The sequence below is a fragment of the Lissotriton helveticus genome, chromosome 10 (genome assembly GCF_964261635.1).
Source record: "Lissotriton helveticus chromosome 10, aLisHel1.1, whole genome shotgun sequence".
Lineage (NCBI taxonomy): Eukaryota > Metazoa > Chordata > Amphibia > Caudata > Salamandridae > Lissotriton > Lissotriton helveticus.
Window position 1 is genome coordinate 636,679,569 of NC_136071.1, and position 24,472 is coordinate 636,704,040.

The 24,472-nt window shown below is 45.8% G+C and overlaps 1 protein-coding gene across 2 annotated transcripts in view; it reads right to left on the reverse strand.

Annotated features, from left to right (window-relative positions):
• Window positions 1–2,928: 2,928 nt before the first annotated feature.
• Window positions 2,929–24,472, reverse strand: part of GSPT1 (G1 to S phase transition 1) — a 548,341-nt gene continuing 526,797 nt past the window's right edge. For both annotated transcript variants that reach the window (XM_078663168.1, XM_078663169.1), the window contains exon 15: window positions 2,929–4,638. In XM_078663168.1, the coding sequence (XP_078519294.1) occupies window positions 4,586–4,638 (53 nt within the window). In that variant the 3' untranslated portion in view covers window positions 2,929–4,585. The remainder of the gene's footprint in view (window positions 4,639–24,472) is intronic.

The following is a 24,472-nucleotide window of genomic DNA, read 5'->3' on the forward strand; positions in this document are numbered from 1 at the left end:
CCCCTCCTAGTCCCACCCATAGGGCAGGACTTAGTCGCGTGCCAGCCCCTTTTCTTAGGATAAAGGTAGGAGCAGGCCCCCTTCCCAAATTAGATAATTCTGAATCTTGACTACTTTCCACGAAAGGACTCTTGAACTTCTCTGAAGACTCTCCCTTGTGGCTAAGGAGTAGCCACCCTGCACCGGCAGGCACCACCTAAGCGCTTGCGGTTTGCTGCACGTCCATCCTCCGGATCAAGACTGCCCAGCTCGACGAGACCCGGATTCCCCGCCATCTCTGACCTCTACCTGCCTCTACAGCTCAGCTGAGATTCGTGGGTGTGACGAGACCTGAGGGACCGGCTATCATCAAGACCTGCACGACGCTTATCCAGCACGACCGCCGAGGGATCCTCGAGTGAGTGCTTTGGGGTTTGAGAAGCCCTAACCCGGAGCAGCTCCAGCACTGAAGTCCAGCCTCCCAGCATCCACGAGATCTGCGTGGTGCCCTTCTGCTCTTTGCTGCTCACCACGTTGTCCGGCTACTTGCCTGCTGGGCTTGTAGCTCTCCTGACGACGGACTACGACACTTCTAACGCTGGTCTGGTTGCTCCAGACTGGCCCTTGCTCCCCTCCAACAGAGGAGCACCCCGGACCCTCCTGGTCCACTCCAGACGCCATCTTGAGTCCAACGCGTGGGCTTGCCTTTGCCAAGGCTTGTTGCTCCAATCCTGGTTCCAGCAGAGCCGACAGCAGACACCATCGTGGGACAGCTCGCACCTCCATCCTGGTCGCCGACAACGCCTCCTGGTCCGAGAGACTGCAGAGCCCAGCGTCGCCCACTCACCTGGTCGAGGTGACTTCGTCCGGTGTCATCCTGGTGCCCACCTGATCACTGGCTAGTGATCAAGAACTGAGTCCCCTCTGCTTACAGGTCATCTTCAACTCCGATCCAGGCTTGGATCCCATCAAACTTCATCACTGGTCGCCTGCCAGCAACAACTTCTTTCAGGCTCCATAGACTGTAACGAGGATTCCCGACGTCTTTTGAACCCTATGCAGCCGCAGCCCCTGGGCTAGGTAACTTGAGCATTTCGGTGCTCCAACGTAGGTCCACTATCTAAGTGTCCAGATCCTTTTTCGTTTTCAGCCTAACTAGTCGGATTCGTCCGATAACTGTAACTTTACGAAAGCTAGCATCCATAGACTTCTTCCCGCATCCCGCGTGAGAGTGCACACTCTGCACCCGATCTCCCTAGGCCTCCTGCTCCTAACCTTAGGGTTCAGTAGTGTAGTCCTAGCGATCCTGAAGCCTCTGGATCTTGTTACTTACCTGCTAGTTTTTCGCATTCCACTTTTGTAATATATGGTTTTTCGTGCCCCTCGGGCATTTGTGTAAATTGTGCAACTTGAAGTATTTTCTTAAGAGTTTTGTATCGTGCTTAGCTCCCTGACTCATAAAGAGTTCAGGGTAGTCTTGTTATAAATAAATATACTTTATTTTCATAACAACTTGTGTGGTGTCCTTTCACTTGGTGTTCAAGGGGTAAATGTGATGGTAAAACAGCTGGCTTAACACGCCCTCTAGAGTTTACCCTAAAGACTGCTCTTGTCCATGCTACTAGGATAGCTGGTCTATCAGGTTGACTTACAACCAATCATCAATAAGGGTTGTTTGGTATGATACACAGTGATCACTAGAATAGTGAGCACTATATATCAGGCCAACTTCTCACAAGGTGTATCCTCACTCTCCCTGCGCTGCAATTTTCTGCAACGTGCAAGACGGTCCCCTCAATGTCTATTTCGATTGTAAAGATTGACCACCTTCCCAGTCTTCACTGATCTAGGGACAAACATAGGATGCAAACCTGATGGAGGTCAGTCCTCTGATATTTTGCGCTGCTGGAGGGACAAAAACGAAATGGAGTCTTTTCCATTAGCAGCACATTGTGGATGGAAGCCGATGGTTAAAACAATAGGCCAGAAGGCCGCAAGAAAAGTTCACCGAACCGACTTAGAGTTACTGTATTTATTTTGATACGCGATAAAGTAAACTGGATTGCAAACAAAGACAAATAGAGAAAGGCATAACGCACCGAAGGGAGCCTGAAGCGGCCTCAAATGGGAGCGCCACCAAACGCGTTCGAACCTAATGGAGGAAAGAAAAGAATCTAGCAATGGAGTTGATGTCCATGGGCATTATCACTGAGTGGAGTCCCTTTACCTTGTGACTCTAAACACTTCAAGGGAAAAACAACTTGCTCACATCCGGGCACAACATGAGATGGAAGTATGCTAAGCATGTGAATCTACAGACCGACATACCTCTAACAGTTAGGTTTTCAAGCAGTACATTTAACTTTATTCATATTGTGTGAAATAGTGCTTTCTTCATGAACTCTGGGTCTCATTTTACTTTAATAATTTCTGGCTCATCCAGTTAGAAACACTGTAAAACAGCCAAGCTTCAAGTGAAGTACAAACAAAAGGCAAAACAATCCACTGAATAAAAAGGCAAGCAAATAAAACCAACATAAATAACCAATAATAAGCAGTAGACTGATCCAAAGCCCACTCCTAAATACTGGTAGTGTAAAGCTAAACTTGCCTGGAGAGAGCCTTAAAAAAGGTGGCAGTGACACTGTAAAGAAAGGGATAAAAATATGAAACCAACAATTGTAAAAGTCAATGTAGCTGATCGTATGCGCTAGGTGGAGTAAACTTGAACATTCCTATTTGTTTACTTCAGGGGAGGTGGTGTAGGCAGAGCAGAGAGAGACTTCTACTAAGTTTCTTCTGCCCTTTGAAAAAGCAGAGAAATTACTGAAAGATTGAAATATGGGTTTCCGATAAAAAGAAGCTAAATGACTACCAACTCTTTTAGAGTTAAATCAACAAATATTCTTATGCCCTTTTTTACTTAATGTTAAAGTAAAATCTCACAGATTTGCAGACATAATAAAATTTATTTAAATTTCATGCATCATGGTAGCTACATGTGTATCATTAAACCGGAAGGACAACAAGTTGGCTCTGTTCATACAAAGCAATCTGGCCATTGAAAATAACCGGAGTTCCAAGGTTACAAAAAACAGAATGGTAAAACAGTTTAAAATGTTTAATGTTTTGCAAACTGGAAGAAACTTTGGGGCTCAACACTACAATTGAAATACACGGTAGCAAAAATTTCATTTCAGAATTAAACAATATTCTAAAGCTGGTCCAAGATGCAACATTAAATAATGTATTTAAAATATGTAAAACATAATAGTTTGTAGGATACTCAATTTGTCTCCTCTCCAAATGTAATCTTTACTGAATTTGAAGAAAAGTAGTTTTGGTGGGTCGCTGACCTGAAACCTATAAAAATGTGGATAGTTTTAGCGTCATTGAGGTTAAATGGAACTTCAAAACAAACATCAGATTTCTGCGGAGGCTTTATATTCTCATTGGAGAATAGCTGTAAAGTTTACAAGACAAACTTCCCTTTGTATGTACAATCTAAGTTTTAAAATAATTAAAGGCAATTTATATTTGAAGCAGAAATTAATGCAATCCGGCAGTTCATTTTGCCAGCACAGAAACCTATTGTTAACTAAAATGGACAGAATTTGGAAAGTCTCAATTTTCATACAAATGAAACACTGGTGAAGGTGGGTGGTATGCATCATTGGCAAAAATATAATTTTCTGCATTTAAAAGTCTGACAGCATACCAAAAGTACTCCAGTTAAATAATGAGTGTTGTGTGTGTGTTGAAATATACAAACATCTGCATATCAAGACACACCCACAAATATAGTAAGTTATTTACTATAGTTAAAACACTGATTTCATGAAACTTAAATTAAAATCTTACATAGTTGTAGATAACTGATGTAAAGCCATCAAAGCATAACCAAGCTTGCAAAAATATTCTCCAATAACTGAGAAAAATCTAATGTATTTCAACACAAACATGAAGGTCTTATTACTGCAATTTGTCTCGAAACAGTGCTTGCATGTTTGACAGTCTGCGTGCATCCATCGATACAGGTTTACATTGTTGGTTCTTCTGTGCGCATCAGCTTTGCGAAACAGCAGTTTAGAAAAGTCCAAGTCATTATATTTATTAGATTTGTAGTTAAAAAGCTTATGCAACAAGGATATATCCAGATTTAAAAATGAACATTGAAAAGCAATTCAAATACCGAAAAAAGTTTCAAATTGAATCTTTTATTAACATGGTATTTATCTTTAACATGTGCACACTCTAAATGGTCTGCCTGGTAATACATTTTAATATGTATGCACAGGGAAACGTTATACATAAAATAATCCTTAAAGTTTTCATTATTGTAGGCAATTATGTCCACATCACTTACAAAGCTATTGCCGAATCTTTCCGAGGACGAAGAATTTGGGGAAATGAAATGTTTGGGGAAATTCAACAGTGGCATAGCAGAGCTCTCAATATGAGAAAGCTGACAATGTGGACTTTTGCTGTGAAATTTGTCTTTGCAAAATACGGGGAAAAGTTCATCAATGGGATGAAAGTAAAAGGCGGTGTGAAGTAGGCTTCTGTAGAATTCTCCTCACAGTATTGTGCAGGTATTGGAGCAGTCTTAGTCCTTCTCTGGAACCAGTTTCAAGACCTTTCCAATTGCAATGGTCCTACCTATAGCAAAAAAGAACCAACATTTATTTTCAAGATTCAAAGTTTTAAACCAAGAATTTGCAATTTTCCACTACCATTAAGCAAGTGATATGTCAGATGACAAAGATTTTAAAACATTCAATCTTGGTATACAAAATCCACAAAAAAGGAAAACTATGAACATGTACGGTTCTTCACTGCCCACACAAGTAGCAGTCCCTCAGCACAGTTAAGCTAGGTTATCCTCCTTCCCCATGTGTATTATACTGGTGCTGGCGAGATGTGACCAGGAGCACACAGATGGTTTATAGTCCTAAAAGAGAACAATGCAAGGTGATTCAGTCTCGCTGAATTACAGTAATGTGGCTACGGGTAGAAGAAACATGCAAGTTATTCATGCTACAGGTATGTTATGATCCTTCATTACCTTTTCCACAATCATTTAGCAATAATGTATTACTCGGCATGCAGGGATGTAGCTTGAAGTCCACCTGATCCAATTCATGCTAAATCTATGAATAGGGCAGTCACCTCAATGCAAGAGAAATCAGGGTAGAGAGGCATAGCACCTTTCTAACTGCAAGGAATATCTGAAAACAAATCTTACATGAGGCACTTCAGGCATATGAAACCACATTGTACACTAAATCAGTCTAGAGTACAGCAGATTTCAGACTATATATTCATGAGGCATGTGATCCAATCAGCACAAGATGCAAATCTTCTGAAAGCTGCTCAAAACAGTAGATATTCAAAGATTGTGAAGCATTAATCCATCCAGCCATTCCACTTCATGCTGGACACTGGGCTCCATAAAAACGACAAGATGCTTAGCTAAAGGGTACCTAGATCACAGAGGCTGACCAAAAACTTCCAGAGAGCCTACATAATATTCCAAACACAGCTGGAGCATCAGAAATGAAGCCATATGAAACAAGCCTTACATTTTCTCCACTGGCTCCTCGTGAGATGAGGATTGTGGACGCAGAATCTACAGTAAACAGTTTCATGCTTTAATTAAGAATAGAAATGCAAATATAATGCTAATACTGTGTCTAAAATAAAGAGTTAATATGTTGACATAAGTAGGGCTAGTGGTATTTTCAAGCTGCACATTTAAAATACATGGGAATTGCAGCACCTGACTCAAACTTATTTTATTTTCTTCTTCCCTTCCTGTGCACCAGTTACCCAAATGTGACCTTCATTTGCTTTGGCCGGACGGAGATGTGTATATTTTTTGTGTTTTTTTTGTTTTGTAAGCATAATTCAGTGTTATTTAACAGATGTACAGCAAGAGTCATTATACCGTGCGATGGGTTTTATTATTGGATGGCTCAAGGTAACTTTCTTAATCATGCCAGGACTATGATTTCTTTGCCCGAAAGTGTATAAATACTCTTCATGCGAGAGGAGCTAGGATGTTTCCTTGCTTTCCATAGAGGCAGACCTCATGTCAAACTTCATGACTACAACATTTAAAATATATTTTTTTAATATTTTTCTAAAGTTCGTATGACAAATGATCATTGAACCATTATTTGCTTTGTGGTAGTCCATAAGTGATTCAGGCTACTGATTAATTTAAGGCGTGGATTACACTGCCAATGCTTATTTGCATTTATATACAATTTTATGAGTATTTTGAATTGATTGCCTAAGTTATCATTTTGCCTTCTGAAATGATTCTTCAATTTTAAATAAACCTTCATGGCTTGTACTTTAACATTTACTGTGTGTGTTTTTGTGTATATTGTCTTATGTGGATTTCTCTGGGTTTACTTTAATTTTTGTCTAGAGCTCTCAACTGTAAAGACTGACATACAGCCCCAATCCTTCAGATGCACCGTTTGATATTAAAAAACGCGAATAGGATGAAGACATAAGTTACTTAACTGTTACTGGAGTTATCCAGTATTGGTATCTTTCATAGATTCACATGCTTGAATCATTCCCCGTCAAAGTAGGAGTCCCACAGTAATCTAAATAAAGCAGTAGTTAAACTTCAATAGGGTATCATGAATCCATGCACTTAATGCGCACGTTACTTAACTTGAATAACAATATATCTGTAAGAAACATTAGTAGTGATCGATTCCTTACCTTAGAATTACCCCCAGGCGTCAGACTGGATCCGAAAAGTTTTTTTTGCGCCAGCAATACCCGTGCGCGTCGGTAGGTGTCGTAGTGTGGCTCCACGTGAGTCGTTGGTGCCGGGATGACGTCGCTGGAGCTACTTAGATGCGCCCACATGCGCTGACGCCAGTTCTGTACCCGACTTTCCACGCCAGGAATGCAGAGCCATGCAAGATACTGACCACTGGTGCCATGATACTAGGGCCCTGAAAGGGATGATCTTAACCCTAGAAATCAGTTTGTAGAACGGGGAGGAAGGGTGTGGCAGTAAGGAATCTATCACTACTTATGTTTTACAGATATATCGTTACCGAAGGTAAGTAACTTGTGCATCTGAAAGAAACACGTAGCGATAGATTCCTTACCTTAGAATAAATACCCCAGCAATACCAACCCCGGTGGTGGGTCTGCGACCCAAGATCACACCAGAAAGTCCTGGAGAACAGAACGGCCAAAGAAGCAGTCTCTCCGGACTTGGTTGTCCAGGCAGGAAAGCTTGCATACGAATACCAAAGTTTAAGGGGAGCCTCTCCAGGGAAGAGGGTGGGTTGCATGCGATCTATGAAAGATACCAAAACTAGATAAGGAATATGCTACTTACCAGTATGCATCTGTTCTTGGCATAGAGGGCTGCAGAGTGGTACATTTATGAATAGATCGCCATCTGGTGTTGGGCTCGGATGATTGCACTTGTTTTTCTTCTGGAGAAGTCTTTGTCGTCATCGATGACTCCTCCTCTGGGTGTTAGTGCGCATGGGCATCGGCTCCATCCTTAGATTGTTTTGCCATAGTAGGGTTAGATGGAGTAGTGTAGTAGAATACATAAAGATATGCCCATGTAAGTGTATCTAAATAAGATAATGTTGGGACAGATACAGGTTTCCGGGGAGGCAGGGAGGGCATGTACCACTCTGCAGCCCTCTATGCCAAGAACAGATGCATACTGGTAAGTAGCATATTCCGTTCGAGGCATATGGGCTGCAGATGGTACATTTATGAATAGATTATACAGCAGTTACCTCCCTAGCGGTGGTCACCTGTGTCTGTCGCAACTGTTTGAAATAAAGTTTTTAATACAGCTTGGCCCACTCTGGCTTGTTGTGTAGCCTGCACATCAACACAGTAGTGCTTTGTAAAGGTATGTGGTGTAGACCAAGTTGCTGCTCTACATATGTCATCTAGGGGAATGTTTCCTAAGAATGCCATAGATGCTCCTAGCTTACGTGTAGAATGAGCTCTAGGAGGAACAGTTAATGTTCTCTTTGCTTTTATGTAACATATTTGTATACATCTTACAATCCATCTAGCGATGCCCGCTTTAGAGATAGGATTGCCCTTGTGTTGGGGAAAATGCTACAAATAGTGGTTTAGATTTCCTGAAATTTTGTGTCCTTTCTATGTAGTACAAAATGGCCCTCTTGACATCTAGTGTATGTAGGGCCCTTTCTGCTACCGTCTGTGGCTTTGGGAAAAAGACTGGTAGTTCCACCGGTTGATTGATGTGAAATGCTGAAATTACTTTCGGTAAGAACTTTGGGTTTGTTCTAAGAACCACCTTATTCTGATGTAATTGTAGGAATGGTTCTTGTATTGTAAGTGCCTGTAATTCACTTACTCTCCTGAGTGAGGTAATGGCTATAAGAAAGGCCACCTTCCATGTAAGGAATTGTATTTCACACCTATGCATAGGTTCGAAAGGTGGTCCCATTAGTCTGGTGAGTACTACGTTGAGGTTCCAGACCGGGGAAGGTGGTAATCTTGGTGGAATTACTCTTTTAAGGCCTTCGATGAAGGCTTTTATCGCTGGCACTCTAAACAGGGATATGTGCTGCCTGTTTTGTAGGTACGCTGCTATAGCTGCTAGATGTACTCTGATAGATGTATACGTGAGATTACATTGCTGTAAGTGTAGTAAGTAGCAAATAATCTCCTTTGTTGATTCGTCCAGAGGGTTGATATTATTAGTGGTACAGTATATAGCAAACCTCTTCCACTTCGCTGCGTAGCATGCTCTGGTGGTGGGACGTCGCGCTTGCTTAATTATCTCCATGCAATTTGGGGGTAGATCTAAGTACCCAAATTCGAGGATTTCAGGAGCCAGATCGCTAGGTTCAGTTGTGTGGGATCTGGGTGCATTATTTCTCCATGGTTCTGTGTAAGGTGCATGGGTAGAATTCTTAGCTTTTGGTGTGGCACTTGTGAGAGTTGTAGGAGCGTGGTGAACCACGTTTGTCGTGCCCACGTGGGTGCTACTAGTATCATGGTCATTGAGTGTTGTTGCAGCTTTCTGACCACTAATGGGATTAGTGGGAGAGGGGGAAAAGCGTATGCAAATTTGTTGGACCAATTTATCCATAACGCATTGCCCTGCGACAGGTGGTGTGAGTACCTGGACGCGAAGCTTTGGCATTTTGCGTTCTGATGAGTGGCAAAGAGGTCTATCTCTGGTTGTCCCCATATTTGGAAGAATGGCTGCAGTATTTGTTGGTGCAGTTCCCAGTCGTGTATTTGTTCCGACTGTCTGCTCAAGATGTCTGCTATCTGGTTTTGAACTCCTGGTAGGTGTTCGGCTAACAGATAGATGTTTTGAGGAATGGCCCATCTCCAAATTTCCTGCGCTAGTCTGGATAGTTGGAGAGAGTGCGTCCCCCCCTGTTTTTGAATATAATACATTGCTGTCATGTTGTCTGTTCTGATCAGGACTGCTTTGTTGGTAACATGCATTTGAAAGGCTTTCAATGCTAGAAACACTGCTAGTAGTTCTAGATCAGGGGTACTCATAGTACGAATCGCGGGCCAGTGGCGGCCCGGAAAGCCTTCCCTGGCGGCCCGCGGACCTTCCAGACATCGTACCCGAGTTTTTTTTTTTTTTAAGATTGTCTGAAAACAGAGCGCGACTCAGACTCTGCTTCTCTGTGGGGGCCGGGCGATTCTCACTATAGTCAGAGTGGAGCTGCAGGGGCGCTGAGAGGTGAACAAAACCTCATTAACATGCCAATGGTCGTTTAAAAACCTGTGAAGTGCTTGGGTGCGGCTGTGTGTGGGGATTGTGTGTGCGTGCCCAGTTAAGAAATGTTCTCAAATCCCTGCGCTTCCTCGCAGGCGGGCAGCAACACTTTGAAGCTGAACAGCATGACACGCCGTTTCCAAGACTGTTTTTAGGACTAAACGAAGCGAGGCTTTTTCATTTGCGTCCGCTTGGATTGGTGTTTACTTTGCAAGCGCCGGAACGCCTCAGCGACTTGCTTACTGATTTGATGCACCTGTTCCGTGTCCACGCTCGGGTTTTTGAGTCTTTCTGGGGTCACTGAGCGAACGGGTGGCAGTGGTGCCCGCCAGTCATGGCAGCAAATGGTGATGGCTCACAGAGGTTCCCGCCGCGAGGGGCACAGGGGGAGGCAGTCCGTGGCACAGGCTGATGCTGACAGCACAGGTACAGAGACTCCTGTTGTTTCGCACTCTGTGACCACCAGGGGCGCTGCCTATAGGCTCATCGGCTCTACCCTGTTCTGGGAGCACCAGGGACAGAGCAGACGCTCTTTAGAGGGCCAGCCATTCAGCACCGGTGCTCAGTGGCAGTGGTGACGGGGTCCAACAATGGCTGGGAACTCCAGGGGTGCTGCCTAGAGCATTATCGGCTCTACCCAGTGCTGGGAGCACAGGGACAGAGCAGACGCTCTTCAGAGGTCCAGCCCTTCATCGCCAGTGCACAGTGGCAGAGGTGACGGGGTCCAACAATGTCTGGGAACACCAGGGGCGTTGCGGAGTGTCCTGTGCTGCCCGCCTCTGTGTGCTCCAGGGACAGAGCCGAGGCTCTTGCAGCACCCTGCTCTCTGCGCGAGTTTCACTGGCTTTAGGGACCCAGCGCCCGGTGTTTGGCAGCGCCAGAGATAGAGACGTTGCTCTCAGAGAGTCCGTCAGCTCAGGTGTCCGGGTAGTGGAAACAGGTTAACGAGCCCTGTCTGTCTGTAAGGGCTCCAGGGAGAGAGCCGAGGATCTCCAAGCGTCCTGGTGTCTGCACCAGGGGTTTGGGAGTAGCGACATAGGGTCGGGCAGTGCCTGGGGTTTGGGACTCTAGAGCGCGAGGGAGGGAGAGTGAGGGAGAGAGAGCAAGCGAGGGAGACCTCAGAGTGAGGGGGCGGGAACGAGAGAGAGTGAGACCTCAGAGTGAGGGAGACAGAGGGAAGGAGAGAGAGGGAGGGAGACAGAGGGAGCGAGACCTCAGAGTGAGGGAGAGGGAAGGAGAGAGAGGGAGACCTCAGAGAGAGGGAGAGCTCAGAGTGAGGGGGAGGGAAGGAGAGAGACGGAGACCTCAGATAGAGGGAGAGGGAAGGAGAGGGAGACCTCAAAGTGAGGGAGAGGGAAGGAGAGAGAGGGAGGCAGAGGGAACGAGGGAGAGGGAAGAAGAGAGAGGGAGACAGAGGGAAGGAGGGAGAGGGAAATAGAGTGAGGGAGAAGGAAACAGAGAGAGAGGGAGACAGAGGGAATGAGGGAGAGGGAAGGCGAGAGAGGGAGATAGAGGGAAGGAGAGAGGGAAAGGGGTGAGAGGGAAATGGAGTGAGGGAAATAGAGTGAGGGAGAGGGAAATAGAGTGAGGGAGAGGGAAATAGAGTGAGGGAGAGGGAAATAGAGTGAGGGAGAGGGAAATAGAGTGAGGGAGAGGGAAACAGAGAGAGAGGGAGACAGAGAGAGAGAGTGAGACAGTCAGGGGGAGTGAGACAGATGAAGAGAGGGAGTGAGACAGTCAGAGTGAATGAGACAGAGGGAGAGATGGAGAAAGGGAGTGAGAGAGTCAGAGTGAGTGAGACAGAGGGAGACAGAGAGACAGAGGGAGAGAGAGAGAGAGAGAGAGAGAGAGCGAGAGAGAGCGAGATGTGTGTATGCCGGGTCTGGTGGCTCAGTGGACGAAGGCGTCCACTGCAGGGACCTGTGATCAACCTCATGGTCACAGATTTTCTTTGCTCTAACCCCGCCCCCTTCCCCACTGACCCCGCCCCCACCGGTGCGGCCCTCGGACACAAACCACACTGTAAATTTGGCCCCCGAGAGAAAGTTTGTGAGTACCCATGTTCTAGATGATTGATGTGCAGTCTTCTTTCCTGCACACTCCATCTTCCTTGTGCTGTATATTTCTCCATATGCGCTCCCCATCCGGTGAGCGATGCATCCGCTGTTATTGTTACCTATGGAATTGGTTCTAGGAACGACCGCCCCGTGGTAATGTTTGTTGTGTTCCACCACTTCAGAGAGCGGTGTGTGCGGTCGTCTACCAACACCAGATCTGTAATCTGTCCTTGAGCCTGATTCCACTGTGTAGCTAAACATTCTTGTAGCGGACGCATTTGTAGTCTGGCATATGGTATTAGCAGTATGCAGGATGACATCATCCCTAATAGCTGCATGAACACTCTTGCTGTTAGTGAGTGTTGTGGTTGAAATCTTTGAATGATTGTAAGCATTGTCTGGATCCTGACTGGATTGGGGTATACTTTGGCTTTTTCTGTGTCTATAGTAGCCCCTAGATATTGTTCAACCTTGCTTGGTTGCAGGTGTGACTGTGTAGTTCACAGCGAACCCTATTTGGTGCAGCGTCTGAATTGTCTTCTGTGTGTTCTGAAGACATTCTTCTTGTGACTTGGCCTTTATTAGCCAGTCGTCCAAGTATGGGAAGACATGTATTTGTTGTCTTCTTAGGTGGGCTGCAACCACTGCTAGGCATTTTGTGAACACCCTTGGTGCCGTCGTGACACCAAACGGAAGGACCTTGAACTGGTAATGTTGTCCTTCTACCACAAACCTTAGATATTTCCTGTGGGCTTTGTGAATCGGGATATGAAAGTAAGCGTCTTTTAGATCCAGTGTAGAAAGAAAGTCCCCTTTCCTCAGTAAAGGAAGTACTTGTTGGAGCGTGACCATGTGGAAATGTTCCGAATTTAGGTATGCGTTGAGAGGTCTTAGGTCTAGTATTGGCCTTAGAGACCCATCCTTTTTGGGAATTAGGAAGTATAGGGAGTATACTCCTGTTCCTTGTTGTTGTTGTGGAACCTTCTCTATGGCATGCTTTTGTAGCAGAGATAGTACTTCTTGTTTTAACAGTGTTAAGTGATCTTGTTTCATTGGACGCTGTTTGGGGGGGATGTTTGGTGGGGTAGATGTGAGTTCCAGGCAATAACCATGTTGGATAATTTGTCTCACCCACCTGTCTGATGTGATGTTTTCCCAGACAGGTATGAACTGTGATAGGCGTCCCCCGACCGGTGTTATATGGTCTGGGGGGAGCTGTATGAAGTCACTGCTTTGGGGTTGGAGAGTTGCGGTTGTTGTTGTTTCCGCGACCTCTACCCTTGTTGTTGTTACCTCTAACTACCTCTAGAATTACCTCTGGGTGATGTCGGTGTAAAAGAGGTTTGTTGCTGGCTTGTACCTGTATTTTTGGATCCTCCTCTATAGTTGGACCTACGAAAGGAACCTCTTTGGGTCGGCTGTTGCAATACTCCCATTGATTTAGCCGTTTCCGTATCCTTTTTCATCTTTTCTAAGGCCTCATCTGTCCCTGTGCCGAAAAGTGTTTTCTCATCAAAAGGTTGGTTCAGTAATGATGTTTGTAACTCTTGTTTGAACCCTGAAACCCTGAGCCATGCATGTCTCCTTAACATGATGCTGGTATTTATGGATCTTGCTGCAGTGTCTGCCGCGTCTAGGGCGCACTTGATTGAAGTGTTAGTAATTAACTTCCCTTCCTGTATGAGTTGATCTGCCCTTTTTTGATGTTCTTTAGGGAGATGTGTGATGAGTTTTTCTAATTCATCATAATGCGCTCTGTCATACCTTGCAAGTAGTGCTTGTGTATTAGCTATGCGCCAGCTGTTTGCCGCTTGAGATGCTACTCTTTTGCCAGAGGCATCTATTAGTTTAGACTCTTTGTCAGGAGGTGGAGCTTCTCCTGTAGATAAAGAGTTTGCTCTCTTACGAGAGTTTGTGACCACAAGTGAGTCTAGAGGAATTTGTCCTTTGATGAATATTGGGTCTTTTGGAGCTGCCCTATATTTCTTATCAATTCTTGGGTTCAGTACCCTAGCCCTCACCGGGTCTTTGAATATCTCTGATGTGTGATTGAGAAGGCCCTTAAGCATTGGTAGTGTTCCTGATGTTCTTTGTGCTACAGGTAGTGTTTCTAATAGGAAATCCTCTATTTGAGGTTCTGCATGTAGTTCTACCTTGTGGTATTTTGCTTCTGTATTAATGAGTTGCGCAAAACCAGTATTATCATCAGGAGGTGAAGGTTTTGACGGATACAATTCAGGGTCGTTATCGTTATCTGACCCTACATTGTACTGTTCCCATGGGTCTGCCTCCTCTGGGATTGTGTCTTCATCATCCCTAGGATGTTCTCCCTCCCCTGTGTCACTTTCTACATCTGTTGTAGGTGTAGATGGTCGTGTGGGAGGAATAGTTGGCCTATTGTGAGGAAGAGGAGAAGAGGGTGTGTCTCTAGGTTGTGGAGAAGGGGGAGGAGTTGTATTTGTCCCCATTGTTCTCTTTTTCGGAGGAGTTTTGTCGTCCGACTGTTCATTCTTCCTCTTTTTAGGTAGTTCTGTGACTACCTTGCCAGTTTGTGGATCAATAAACAGAGTCTTTTGTTTAGGATCAGTTTTATATTCCTGTGTCGGTACCGTAGTTTTCGGGTCCAAAAGGTGTTTTTTCTTTTGACTGTCCATTTGTATTTTCGGCACCGAGATTTTATTCGGATCCGATGTTTTCGGTGTCGAGGATGTCTTCGGTGTCGAGGTTGTTTTCGACGTCGAAGCGTGTTTCGGTGTCGACATGGACTGTTTCGACTTCGAGCTTTCCTTTGTATGGAGCTTCGGTGTCGATGTCGGGGTGGCTCGTTTATCGGATCCACCATGATGGGAGACTGAGTGTTTCGGTTTCGTTGCCGGGCCCGAAGGCGGGGCGTCGGAAACTTTTTTCGGTTGTCTGACCGGGCTCCAGGGCGGGGTCGACACCGTGCGGGTCTGTTCTTTGGTAAAGGGACGTCGTCACTCACGGTTTGTTGGACGTCGATTTCCTCGACGTCGGACTCGTCCGCATCTGACCCCGCCTCGTCGCCCTCTTCTTCCTCCTCTTCTGGGTGCTGGTCCTCGAACAGCTCCGGGATTGCTTGTGACTGCATTCTCGATACCTCGTGTCTTCGGGCTCGACGGTTTCTAATCGTCGATTTTGAGGAAAATGCTGCACAGGCCTCACAGTCCCTGGATTCGTGTTCAGGGGACAAGCAGAGGTTGCACACCTCGTGTAGGTCCTTGTGTGGGAACTTAGCACCACACGTTGGACATTTTTTGAATGGAGTCCTTTCCATGGACTCCGGGCTGGACTACGTCGAGCTGGTCTTCTCGTAGTCGTCGTTCTTCGAAACGCGTCGAGATGGAAGTGTAGTCGCGTTCGATAACAATACCGTCGAATTGGAAAGGGTTACGCGCCGAATATAACTTTCTTTATCGAAGTTGATCCGGAGCGCTTCGATCCTCATCCGAACCCGATGGCGGAAAAAAACAATCTAAGGATGGAGCCGATGCCCATGCGCACTAACACCCAGAGGAGGAGTCATCGATGACGACAAAGACTTCTCCAGAAGAAAAACAAGTGCAATCATCAGAGCCCAACACCAGATGGCGATCTATTCATAAATGTACCATCTGCAGCCCATATGCTTCGAACCTGCAGTTACAGAAAAGTAAAATTTCTTATCCAGTATTGGGGTATCTTTCATAGATCCACATGCAAGTACGTACCCTTAGTGGATGGTGGGTAGTACTAAAAATATAGAACATTTTTCGGCAAATATTCCTGTAGAAATAATGGTGCATAAGTATATATGTACGCAGCATAAACATTTATGTCATAAGCCTCAACAAGTCTAACATTTTCATTAAACAACCAGGAAAAAACTAATTTTTGTAACCGGTCAAATTTAAAACAGAAATTAAGTCCTCTGATCAAAGAGGCTAACCTTACTGAAATAAATGGCTTAGAACTGCCTGTCCCACAGCTGCGTAGGCTCGTTGCGTTGACTCCAAGTAGTAGTGCTGCGTGAATGTGTGCGTTTTCCATGTTGCAGCTCTGCATATTTTTTTCCAGTGGCACTCCTGCGAACACACCTGCTGAGGTGTAGACTGCTTTTGTGGAATGAGCTCCCACTGTTCTCGTCAAAGGCTTGCCTGCTTTGGCATGGCAAATCAGAATTTTCGGCTGCTATCCATCTTACGATGGTAGCCTTAGAAAACCACAGTGCCCTGATGACTTTGACCAGAGGCTACGAACAGTTGATCGGTTTTCTAGATAGCCTTAGTCTTCTTGCAGTCTAGAGTATGCAGAGTTCGTTCCACTGGTGTAGTTGGATCAGGGAAGAAAGTTCTGAGAACAGGTTTAAGTGGAATTGTGAAGGAACTTTAGGGATGAATTTGGGATGCATTCTGAGGATTACCAAATCTATTGTGAAGCACAGAAATGTTGGTTTTATAGTAAACGCTTGTATTTCGCTAACTCTGGTTGATGATAGGGCGAGTAAAAGGGCAACTTTCCACGTCAAGTACTTGATGTCAGCCCTATGGATGAGCTCAAAGGGTTGCCTAATCAATTGAGACAGGACTATATTTAAGTGCCGCTCCGGAGGTGGAGCTTTAACAGGAGCAACGGGACGAAACAAAGCTTTCATGAAATCCTGTACAACTCTGCTTGAGCAAAGAAACATACGTTTTGGGGAGCGCCTATATCAAGATATAGCTGCGAGATGAACTTTGACTGAATAATATACCAATCCAGTTTTCGCCAAGGACAGTCTGTACGGTAAGACTTGTTCTGGAACCGAAAGATATGGATGCATTTTCTTTCACAGCACCAGAAACAGAATTGTCTCCATTTCCTTTTGTACGTCTTGGTGCTTTCTGAATGAGACCTGGCGATAATATCTTTACACACCTGAGAAATAGTCATATCCTTGAAATTAAAGAATTCAGGAGCCACGCATGCAACTGGAGAAATGCTGGTTCTGGATGACACATCTGCCCCCGGATCATGGTTAATAGGGTTGGTCTCAGTAGACGATGGATAGGTTTGGATTCTGAGAGGTAGGGAAGCTCTGAGAACCAGTGTTGCCTGGGCCATCTAGAAGTAGGCGGCAGTGTTCAGTCTTTATTTTTGTAAGGACCTTGGGAATCAATGGGATCGGGAAAGGCATAGGCATATATTCTGGACCAACGCAGTGAAAGGGCATTCCGCCGAGAGAGTGGGAGAGAGAAACTGCTTGCGAAGAACCGGCATTTCGTATTGATGTGGGTTGCAAACAGGTCCAGCTCCGGTTTTCCACAATGTGAGAAGATCCTGTCTTGTTGGTCCTGGTCTAGCTCTCCCTCGAGGCAGCTGTCCTTTGTCATGCTGAGGGCGTCTCTCAGAGTATTCCGAAGCCCTGGTACGTGCTCCACTTTTAGGGATACTCCGTGAACCGTCAACTAATACCAAAGCTCTTGAGCCTCTTGAGAGAGAGTAAGACTTGGTTCCTCTCTTGTTTGTGGATATAAAATCTGCTTGGAGTTGTTTGTAAGGACTAACACCGATGAGCCTTCTATCCAAGGAAGGAAAGCCTACAGGAAGAGAAAATGGGCTTCACCTTCAGCCTGTTGATATGCATTTCCCACTGGGACAAGGACCATTTTCCCTGAATCTGGAGGTCTTAGAGATGGCCTCCCCAACCCTCCATGGAAGAATCAGTGGTGATGAATTCCGGAACCAGGGGCAGAAAAGAGGCCCTGTGAAAGGTGCAACTTTAAGGTCCACCATCTGAACACGTGACACATGCGTGGAGTGATAGCTACCACGTAGAAGGATCCCGTTGTTTGAATCAATTGTTATTAAAGTTCATCTTGCAAGGGTCTCATGCAAAGTCGAACCAGAGGTACTAGATCGATCGCTTAAGACAGCATGCCCAGAAGAGACTTCTGTCCTCACTGAAGTCTAACAGCCAAGGTCTGTCACCGCTCCGGTCTTTATCGTGAGAGGAACGTCTAGTTCTGAATGGTGTCTAGGTTGACACCCAGGAAAGACATTGTTTGGCTTGGAACAACTGACTACTTTCTTTGGTTTATTGTAAGGCCCAGTTTGGAGAAAAGTGCTGTGCAGTCTTTTGTAGTCCTGGCAGCTAAACGAGCCGTTGGGAGCTTTGAGGAGCCAGTTGTCCAAATATGGAAATACTTGTTCACCCTGGTTCCATAAGGCGGCAGCTACTGGGGCCAGGAATTTTGTGAATATCTGTGGAGAGGATTTTAGGTCGAACAGGAGGACTTGGAACGGACAAGCCAATGTAAATTTGAGGTACGTTTCTGTGTTTGGGGTTTTAGGAACATTGAAGTAGGCATCCTCCAAATCCAGGCATGTCAGTCTCCACTGTTGATATGCTGAAGGATGTCCAAGAGTATAACCATTCTGAAGGTCTGATTTCTGATGAATTTGTTGAGCCTTCTGAGGCTTAAAATAGGTCTCCAATTCCCCATCAGGAAAAAAACAGGAGAAAAACCCTTTTGTCTTTGTTCTACAGGAACACTCTATTGCACCCTTCAGTATCACAACATTTCTTTCCTGTTTTAGTAAGTGAAGACAAGGGGTGGGGTGCAATCCCCTGGGTGGAGTGTTTGGTGGGTGCTGTACAAATTCTAGAGTGTGGCCATAAGATATCAAGTCCAAGACCCATCTATTGGTTGTAATGTTGGTAGCACTGTTCCTTGTAATAGTAGTCCTGATGCTCCTCCTGACACTTTACATGGATTTCCGAAGGACTATGAGCCGTCCCAAAAGGACCGTCACCGTCCAGTCTCTTCAGTCTCCAGTAAGTGAGTCGGACAAATTCAGGCTGCAGGATTCTTTTAGAAAATCTGGTACCTGTTGAGGTGTTGATGGTGCAGTCTTCTAATGCAGTCGTCTACAACGTCGTCTGAGATTGGCATCAATGGATCCTTTATCGATGGAACTGTCATCCTAGTCGACTGTAAAGCTGTTGCCTGTGTGGCAGCCAACGATGCCGCTGACGGTGTGCTAGTTAATGGTGATACAGTTCTCGTCCCTTGCTGCGGACGCCGACAGTGAAACTGCCATCATTGAGGTCTTCATCGACATAATTATGTCAGACTATATCTGTGCATTGATGGCCGCCGTAGATGAAGTTGGTGCGTCGACTATCTTGACGATGAGTGTGTAATGGTCGTTGATGTTGAAAGTGTTGATGGTGATGCTGACTCAGAGAGGGATTTGTGACTGGATTTAGGTTTAGAAGAATCTGAAAAGGTTGTAGACTACAGTTTAACCTTAGAGGTCCCAGAATGTGATTGATTCTAAAGTCTCCTCTCAGATAATATTGCATTCTTTTTACGAGCTTCTTCAGTCTGATGGGAGGTTTTAAGGTGTTTCTTGATCTCCTCTGACTTTCCGCTCAGGCGACATGGTGTTGAAATTTAAAATCGGATTGTTATGTTATGTTAAAAAGTATTTATTGAGCGCGCTGCCACCGGTTGGTTTACTGGCGCTAGAGTAGACAGAGAACAAATCCTGACGGCGGGAGGGGGAGGCGATCAGTGATAAGCTTGTTTAAAAAGCAATGTTTTCAAGGCTTTCCTAAAAGACAAGAGGTCTGGGCATGATCTGATCTCAAAGGGGAAGGTGTTCCAAAGGCGAGATGCAAGAACCGCAAATCTGCAGCCACCAGTACGTTTGCGTTTGAAGGCAGGTGTCTGGAGGAGAGCTTGGTGCGCAGAGCGCAGATTGCGGGAGGGGGTGTACCTGGTGAGAATATGGTCTATGAATTTAGGGCTTTTGCAGTGGAGAGATTTAAAAATGGTCTCGTTTTTTTATTGAGCTATGCATCATCCATTTTCACCCCTGCCCTACTTTCAGCCCCAGTTCTATCCTTGACACCGCACCTGCATAAACATTGGTAAATAATCTAGATTAGGGTAATGGTGGCTATGCATACATGCAGAGTAAGTGCAAAAGAACAGCTAGCATCTGCTCTGGGTTTTTCAGACCATGGTAAAACCTCAAGTAAAGTATACCTAGATAGCATATCTTGTTGTGCAGCCTTAGGATGCAACAATTGCACAAGGCACCAAGGCTGTCTATTCTTACCGTTCTCATTTGTGTGTTTTTCCCAAAGCCCTATTTACCTCTGGGCGTCCCTGGTTTGTGATCTTTTGCTATAAAAATCTGTGTAACCATCATTCAGTGTGCTTCCTCCTTGCATATCTCTATGGTGCTTACCGGATGAGGCCCCATTCACGAATGCTAATAAATGACCTTTTGTTTGTACTTCACTCCAGTATCAAATCCTCCTTACTTGCTAAAGAACCCGTGGACGAAGGGTGACCGTGTACCAATGGGTTTTAAATAATCTGCTTCCACACTGGGTCTCTTGTGATCCAGATGAGGTGTCCCTCTCCTTATCAGAAGATGTCCTCTGCATCTTCTTCAGCCACAACAAAAGTCTGCCTTCACTATCAACAAGCAAACTGGATGAATAATGACTTTTGTTACAGGTTTGTGAAATATGCAATTACAGTTGAAATTACTTTTTCTACTTAATGTGATATGCCTAGATATCACACTGGGACATTTCCTAGATAAAAGGTAAGAAAAACAGTTTATCAAGACATAGTTTGTTTCCATACAAACACCCTTAACACAAGTTTTTCGGAGGAAAAAAGTCAATGCAATCCTTTGGAGGAAAATTAGGTTATTGGTTTGCAGGTAAGAACAAAAGTTACTTACCTGTAAACTGTGGTTCTCCAGTATTGGTGTCTTTCAAAGATTGACATGCTTGAATAATTCCCCGTCGTCGAAGTGGGAATCCCAAGGTACATAAAATAGTAGTAAGAAAAATATATACATATTGAATATGCTACTTACCAGTATGCATCTGTTCTTGGCATGTAGGGCTGCTAACATTCATATCTTAGCATTAGATCGCCGCCTAGTGTTGGGTCCGGATGATCGCACATTGTTGTCCTGGAAGAGTCTTCGAAGTATTCTGAGATAGGTGGCTCCTCCCCTGGACTACAGTGCGCATGGGCATCGGCTCCATCCCCAGATTGTTTTTCGCCATTGTGGCAGAAGATGGAGTGAAAAGTGTAAAGGATGTCCATGCTAATGAATAAATACAATAGTATATCTGCAGCTGCGACAGGCACCGGGGAGGAGGGCGGGCGATATGAATGTTAGCAGCCCTACATGCCAAGAACAGATGCATACTGGTAAGTAGCATATTCAGTTCGAGGCATGTGGGCTGCTAAATTCATATCTTAGCATAGAATACATAGCAGTCCCTCCATCAGCGGCGGTTGCCCGTGCCAGCTGCAGAAACCTGAAAAAGTGTTTTGAGAACAGCCTGTCCTACAGCAGCTTGCTGCTTGGAATGCACATCAACACAGTAGTGTTTTGTAAAGGTATGTGGTGTAACCCACGTGGCTGCTCTGCAAATATCCTCCAAAGGAATGTTCCCTAGGAAAGCCATGGATGCCCCCAGTTTGCGTGTGGAGTGCGCCCTTGGGGGTATTGTTAAAGTGCGCTTGGCCTTTTGATAACATATCTGGATGCACTTAACAATCCATCTGGCTATCCCTGCTTTGGAAATAGGGTTGCCTTTGTGTTGTGGTGCGAAGGCAACAAAAAGTTGTTTTGTCTTTCTAAAGGGTTGTGTTCTGTCTATGTAGTACATCAACGCCCTCCGTACATCTAAGGTATGGAGCATTCTTTCTGCCACCGTTTGCGGGTTTTGAAAGAATGCTGGTAAGTCAATAGTTTGGTTGAGATGAAACTGTGACACCACCTTCGGAAGGAATTTGGGGTTAGTGCGTAGCACTACCCTATTTGGATGAATTTGAATGAATGGCTCTTGGATTGTGAGCGCTTGCAGCTCACTGACACGCCTCAGAGACGTAATAGCTACTAGGAAAGCTACTTTCCACGTAAGGAACTGGAGTTCACACGAGTGCAGTGGCTCAAATGGTGGTCCCATCAGTCTGGTGAGAACGACATTGAGGTTCCACACCGGAGCTGGCGGTGTTCTTGGGGGAATGACTCGTTTCAGACCTTCAAGGAAGGCTTTAATGGCGGGCACTCTGAAGACAGAGATGCTGCCTGTTTTGAAGATAAGCCGCTATGGCGGATAGATGTATCCGAATGGAAGTGTACGCTAGATTGCACTTGTAAAGATGCAACAGATAGCAAATGATGTTGGGGATAGATGCATCTAGCGGGTTGATGTCATTGGCTGTACAGTAAATGACAAAACGCTTCCATTTCGCAGCATAGCATGCTCTGGTAGTTGGCTTCCTTGCCTCCTTGATGATGTTCATGCATTCCGGAGGCAGGTTAAGGTATCCAAACTCTAGGACTTCAGGAGCCAGATCGCCAGGTTGAGCTGTTGCGGATCTGGATGTTGAATTTCTCCATGGTTCTGCGTCAAAAGACTGGGCGTGAGGCGCAGTCTTTGATGCGGCACCACTGAGAGTTCGAGGAACGTGGTGTACCATGCTTGGCGCGCCCACGTTGGAGCAACTAGGATGAGAGTCATCGCGTGCTGCCTTAGCTTTCTTGTGACCAGCGGTATTAGAGGGGCTGGCGGAAAAGCGTACGCAAATTTGCCTGACCAGTTCATCCATATCGCATTCCCCTGCGACTGTGGGTGAGGGAACCTGGCGGCAAAGTGTTGGCATTTTGCGTTTTCTTTTGTGGCAAACAGGTCTATCTCCGGATGACCCCACTGCTGGAAGTACGGGTGGAGGACAGATGGGTGTATCTCCCACTCGTGCATTTGATGGCTGTACCTGCTGAGCAGATCCGCCATCTGGTTGTCCTTCCCTGGGAGGTGTTCTGCCATGAGGAAAATGTTCCTCTGAATGGCCCACTTCCACATGCTCTGAGCCAGATGAGACAGCTGTGGCGAGTGGGTGCCCCCCTGCTTTTGAATGTAGTACATCGCAGTCATGTTGTCCGTCCGGACTAACACTACCTTGTTGCACAGATGTACAATGAAGGACTTGATCGCCATGAAGATTGCCATCAGTTCCAGATAGTTGATGTGCATCTTCTGTTGCTGCGTCGTCCATAGTCCCTGCACTGTGTAAGTGAGCAGATGAGCTCCCCATCCCTGGAGAGATGCGTCCGTTGTCAGGATAATCTGCGGCACAGGCTCTTGGAACAGTCGGCCCTTGCAAAGGTTGTGTGGAGTCCACTAATGCAGAGAGTCGTATGCCCGACTGGTAACCAACACTAGGTCTGTCAATTGCCCCTGAGCCTGTGTCCACTGATTCGCTAAGCACTCCTGGAGCGGGCGCATATGTAACCGTGCGTGAGGGACTATGAAGATGCAGGAGGCCATCATGCCTATCAACTGCATGAACACTCTCGCTGGAAGAGAGTGTTGTGGTCTGAACTTTTGGATCAGAGACTGCATGCTGTCTATCCTGACTTGGTTTGGCTGAGCCATGGCCGTCAGGGTGTTGATCGTCGCACCTAGGAACTGCCGGACATGTGCTGGTTGTAGATGCGACTTTGGGTAGTTTAGCGAGAAACCCAGATTGTGAAGAAGGTGAATTGTAGTCGACATGTCCGCGGCGCACTGTTGTTCCGACTTGGCTTGCACGAGCCAGTCATCTAGGTAGGGGTAGACATGGATGTTCTGCCTCCTGAGGTGCGCTGCTACTGTCGCCAGACACTTGGTAAACACCCTTGGGGCTGTGGTGACTCCGAAGGGTAGGACCTTGAACTGGTAATGCTTGCCTTGAATAGTGAACCTGAGGTATTTCCTGTGGGATGGGTGTAGTGGAATGTGGAAATAAGCATCCTTGAGATCTAAGGTTGCTAAGAAGTCCCCTTGGTTTAGCAAGGGAAGAATCTGTTGCAGTGTAATCATGTGGAAATGTTCTGACAGTATGTACAGGTTGAGGGGGCGTAGATCTAGAATGGGTCTGAGAGATCCGTCCTTCTTTGGAATAAGGAAGTACAGGGAATACACCCCTGTGCCTTCCTCTCCCACCGGCACGAGCTCGATTGCTCCCTTTTGCAGCATCACCACTACTTCCTGCTGCAATAAGAGCAAGTGCTCTGCGGACATAGGCCTTTGCCTTGGCGGGATGTTGGGTGGAGTGGATTTCAACTCTAGGCAATAACCATACTGGACTAGTTGTCGCACCCACCTGTCTGTGGTGATGTTTCTCCAGACGGGCAGGAACTGCTGCAGTCTCCCCCCGACAGGTGTTAAGTGGTCGGGGGGCAGTGACAGAGAGTCACTGTTTGCTTGGGGTAGAGTTGCGGGAGCTGTTGTTTCCTCTGCCGCGACCTCTGTTGCTGTTATTTCTGTAACCTCCCTTGTTCTGTTTTTGGAACGAGGATTGTGCTCCACCTTTTGAGAACTGAGATTGTTGACCCATTTGTCCTCTGGTGACTCCACGTGCACCTGAGCGACAAAAATTGCTGCCACGAAACTGTTGCGACTGTAGGGCCCCCATGGACTTAGCAGTTTGTGTCTTTCTTTATTTTTTCTAGGGTGGTGTCAACATCTGGACCAAACAGACTATCAGGATTGACTGGCTGATTAAGAATGGTTGTCTGAATATCTGGTTTAAACCCCGAGATGCGGAGCCACGCCTGTCGTCTCAGCATAACGCTAGTGTTGATA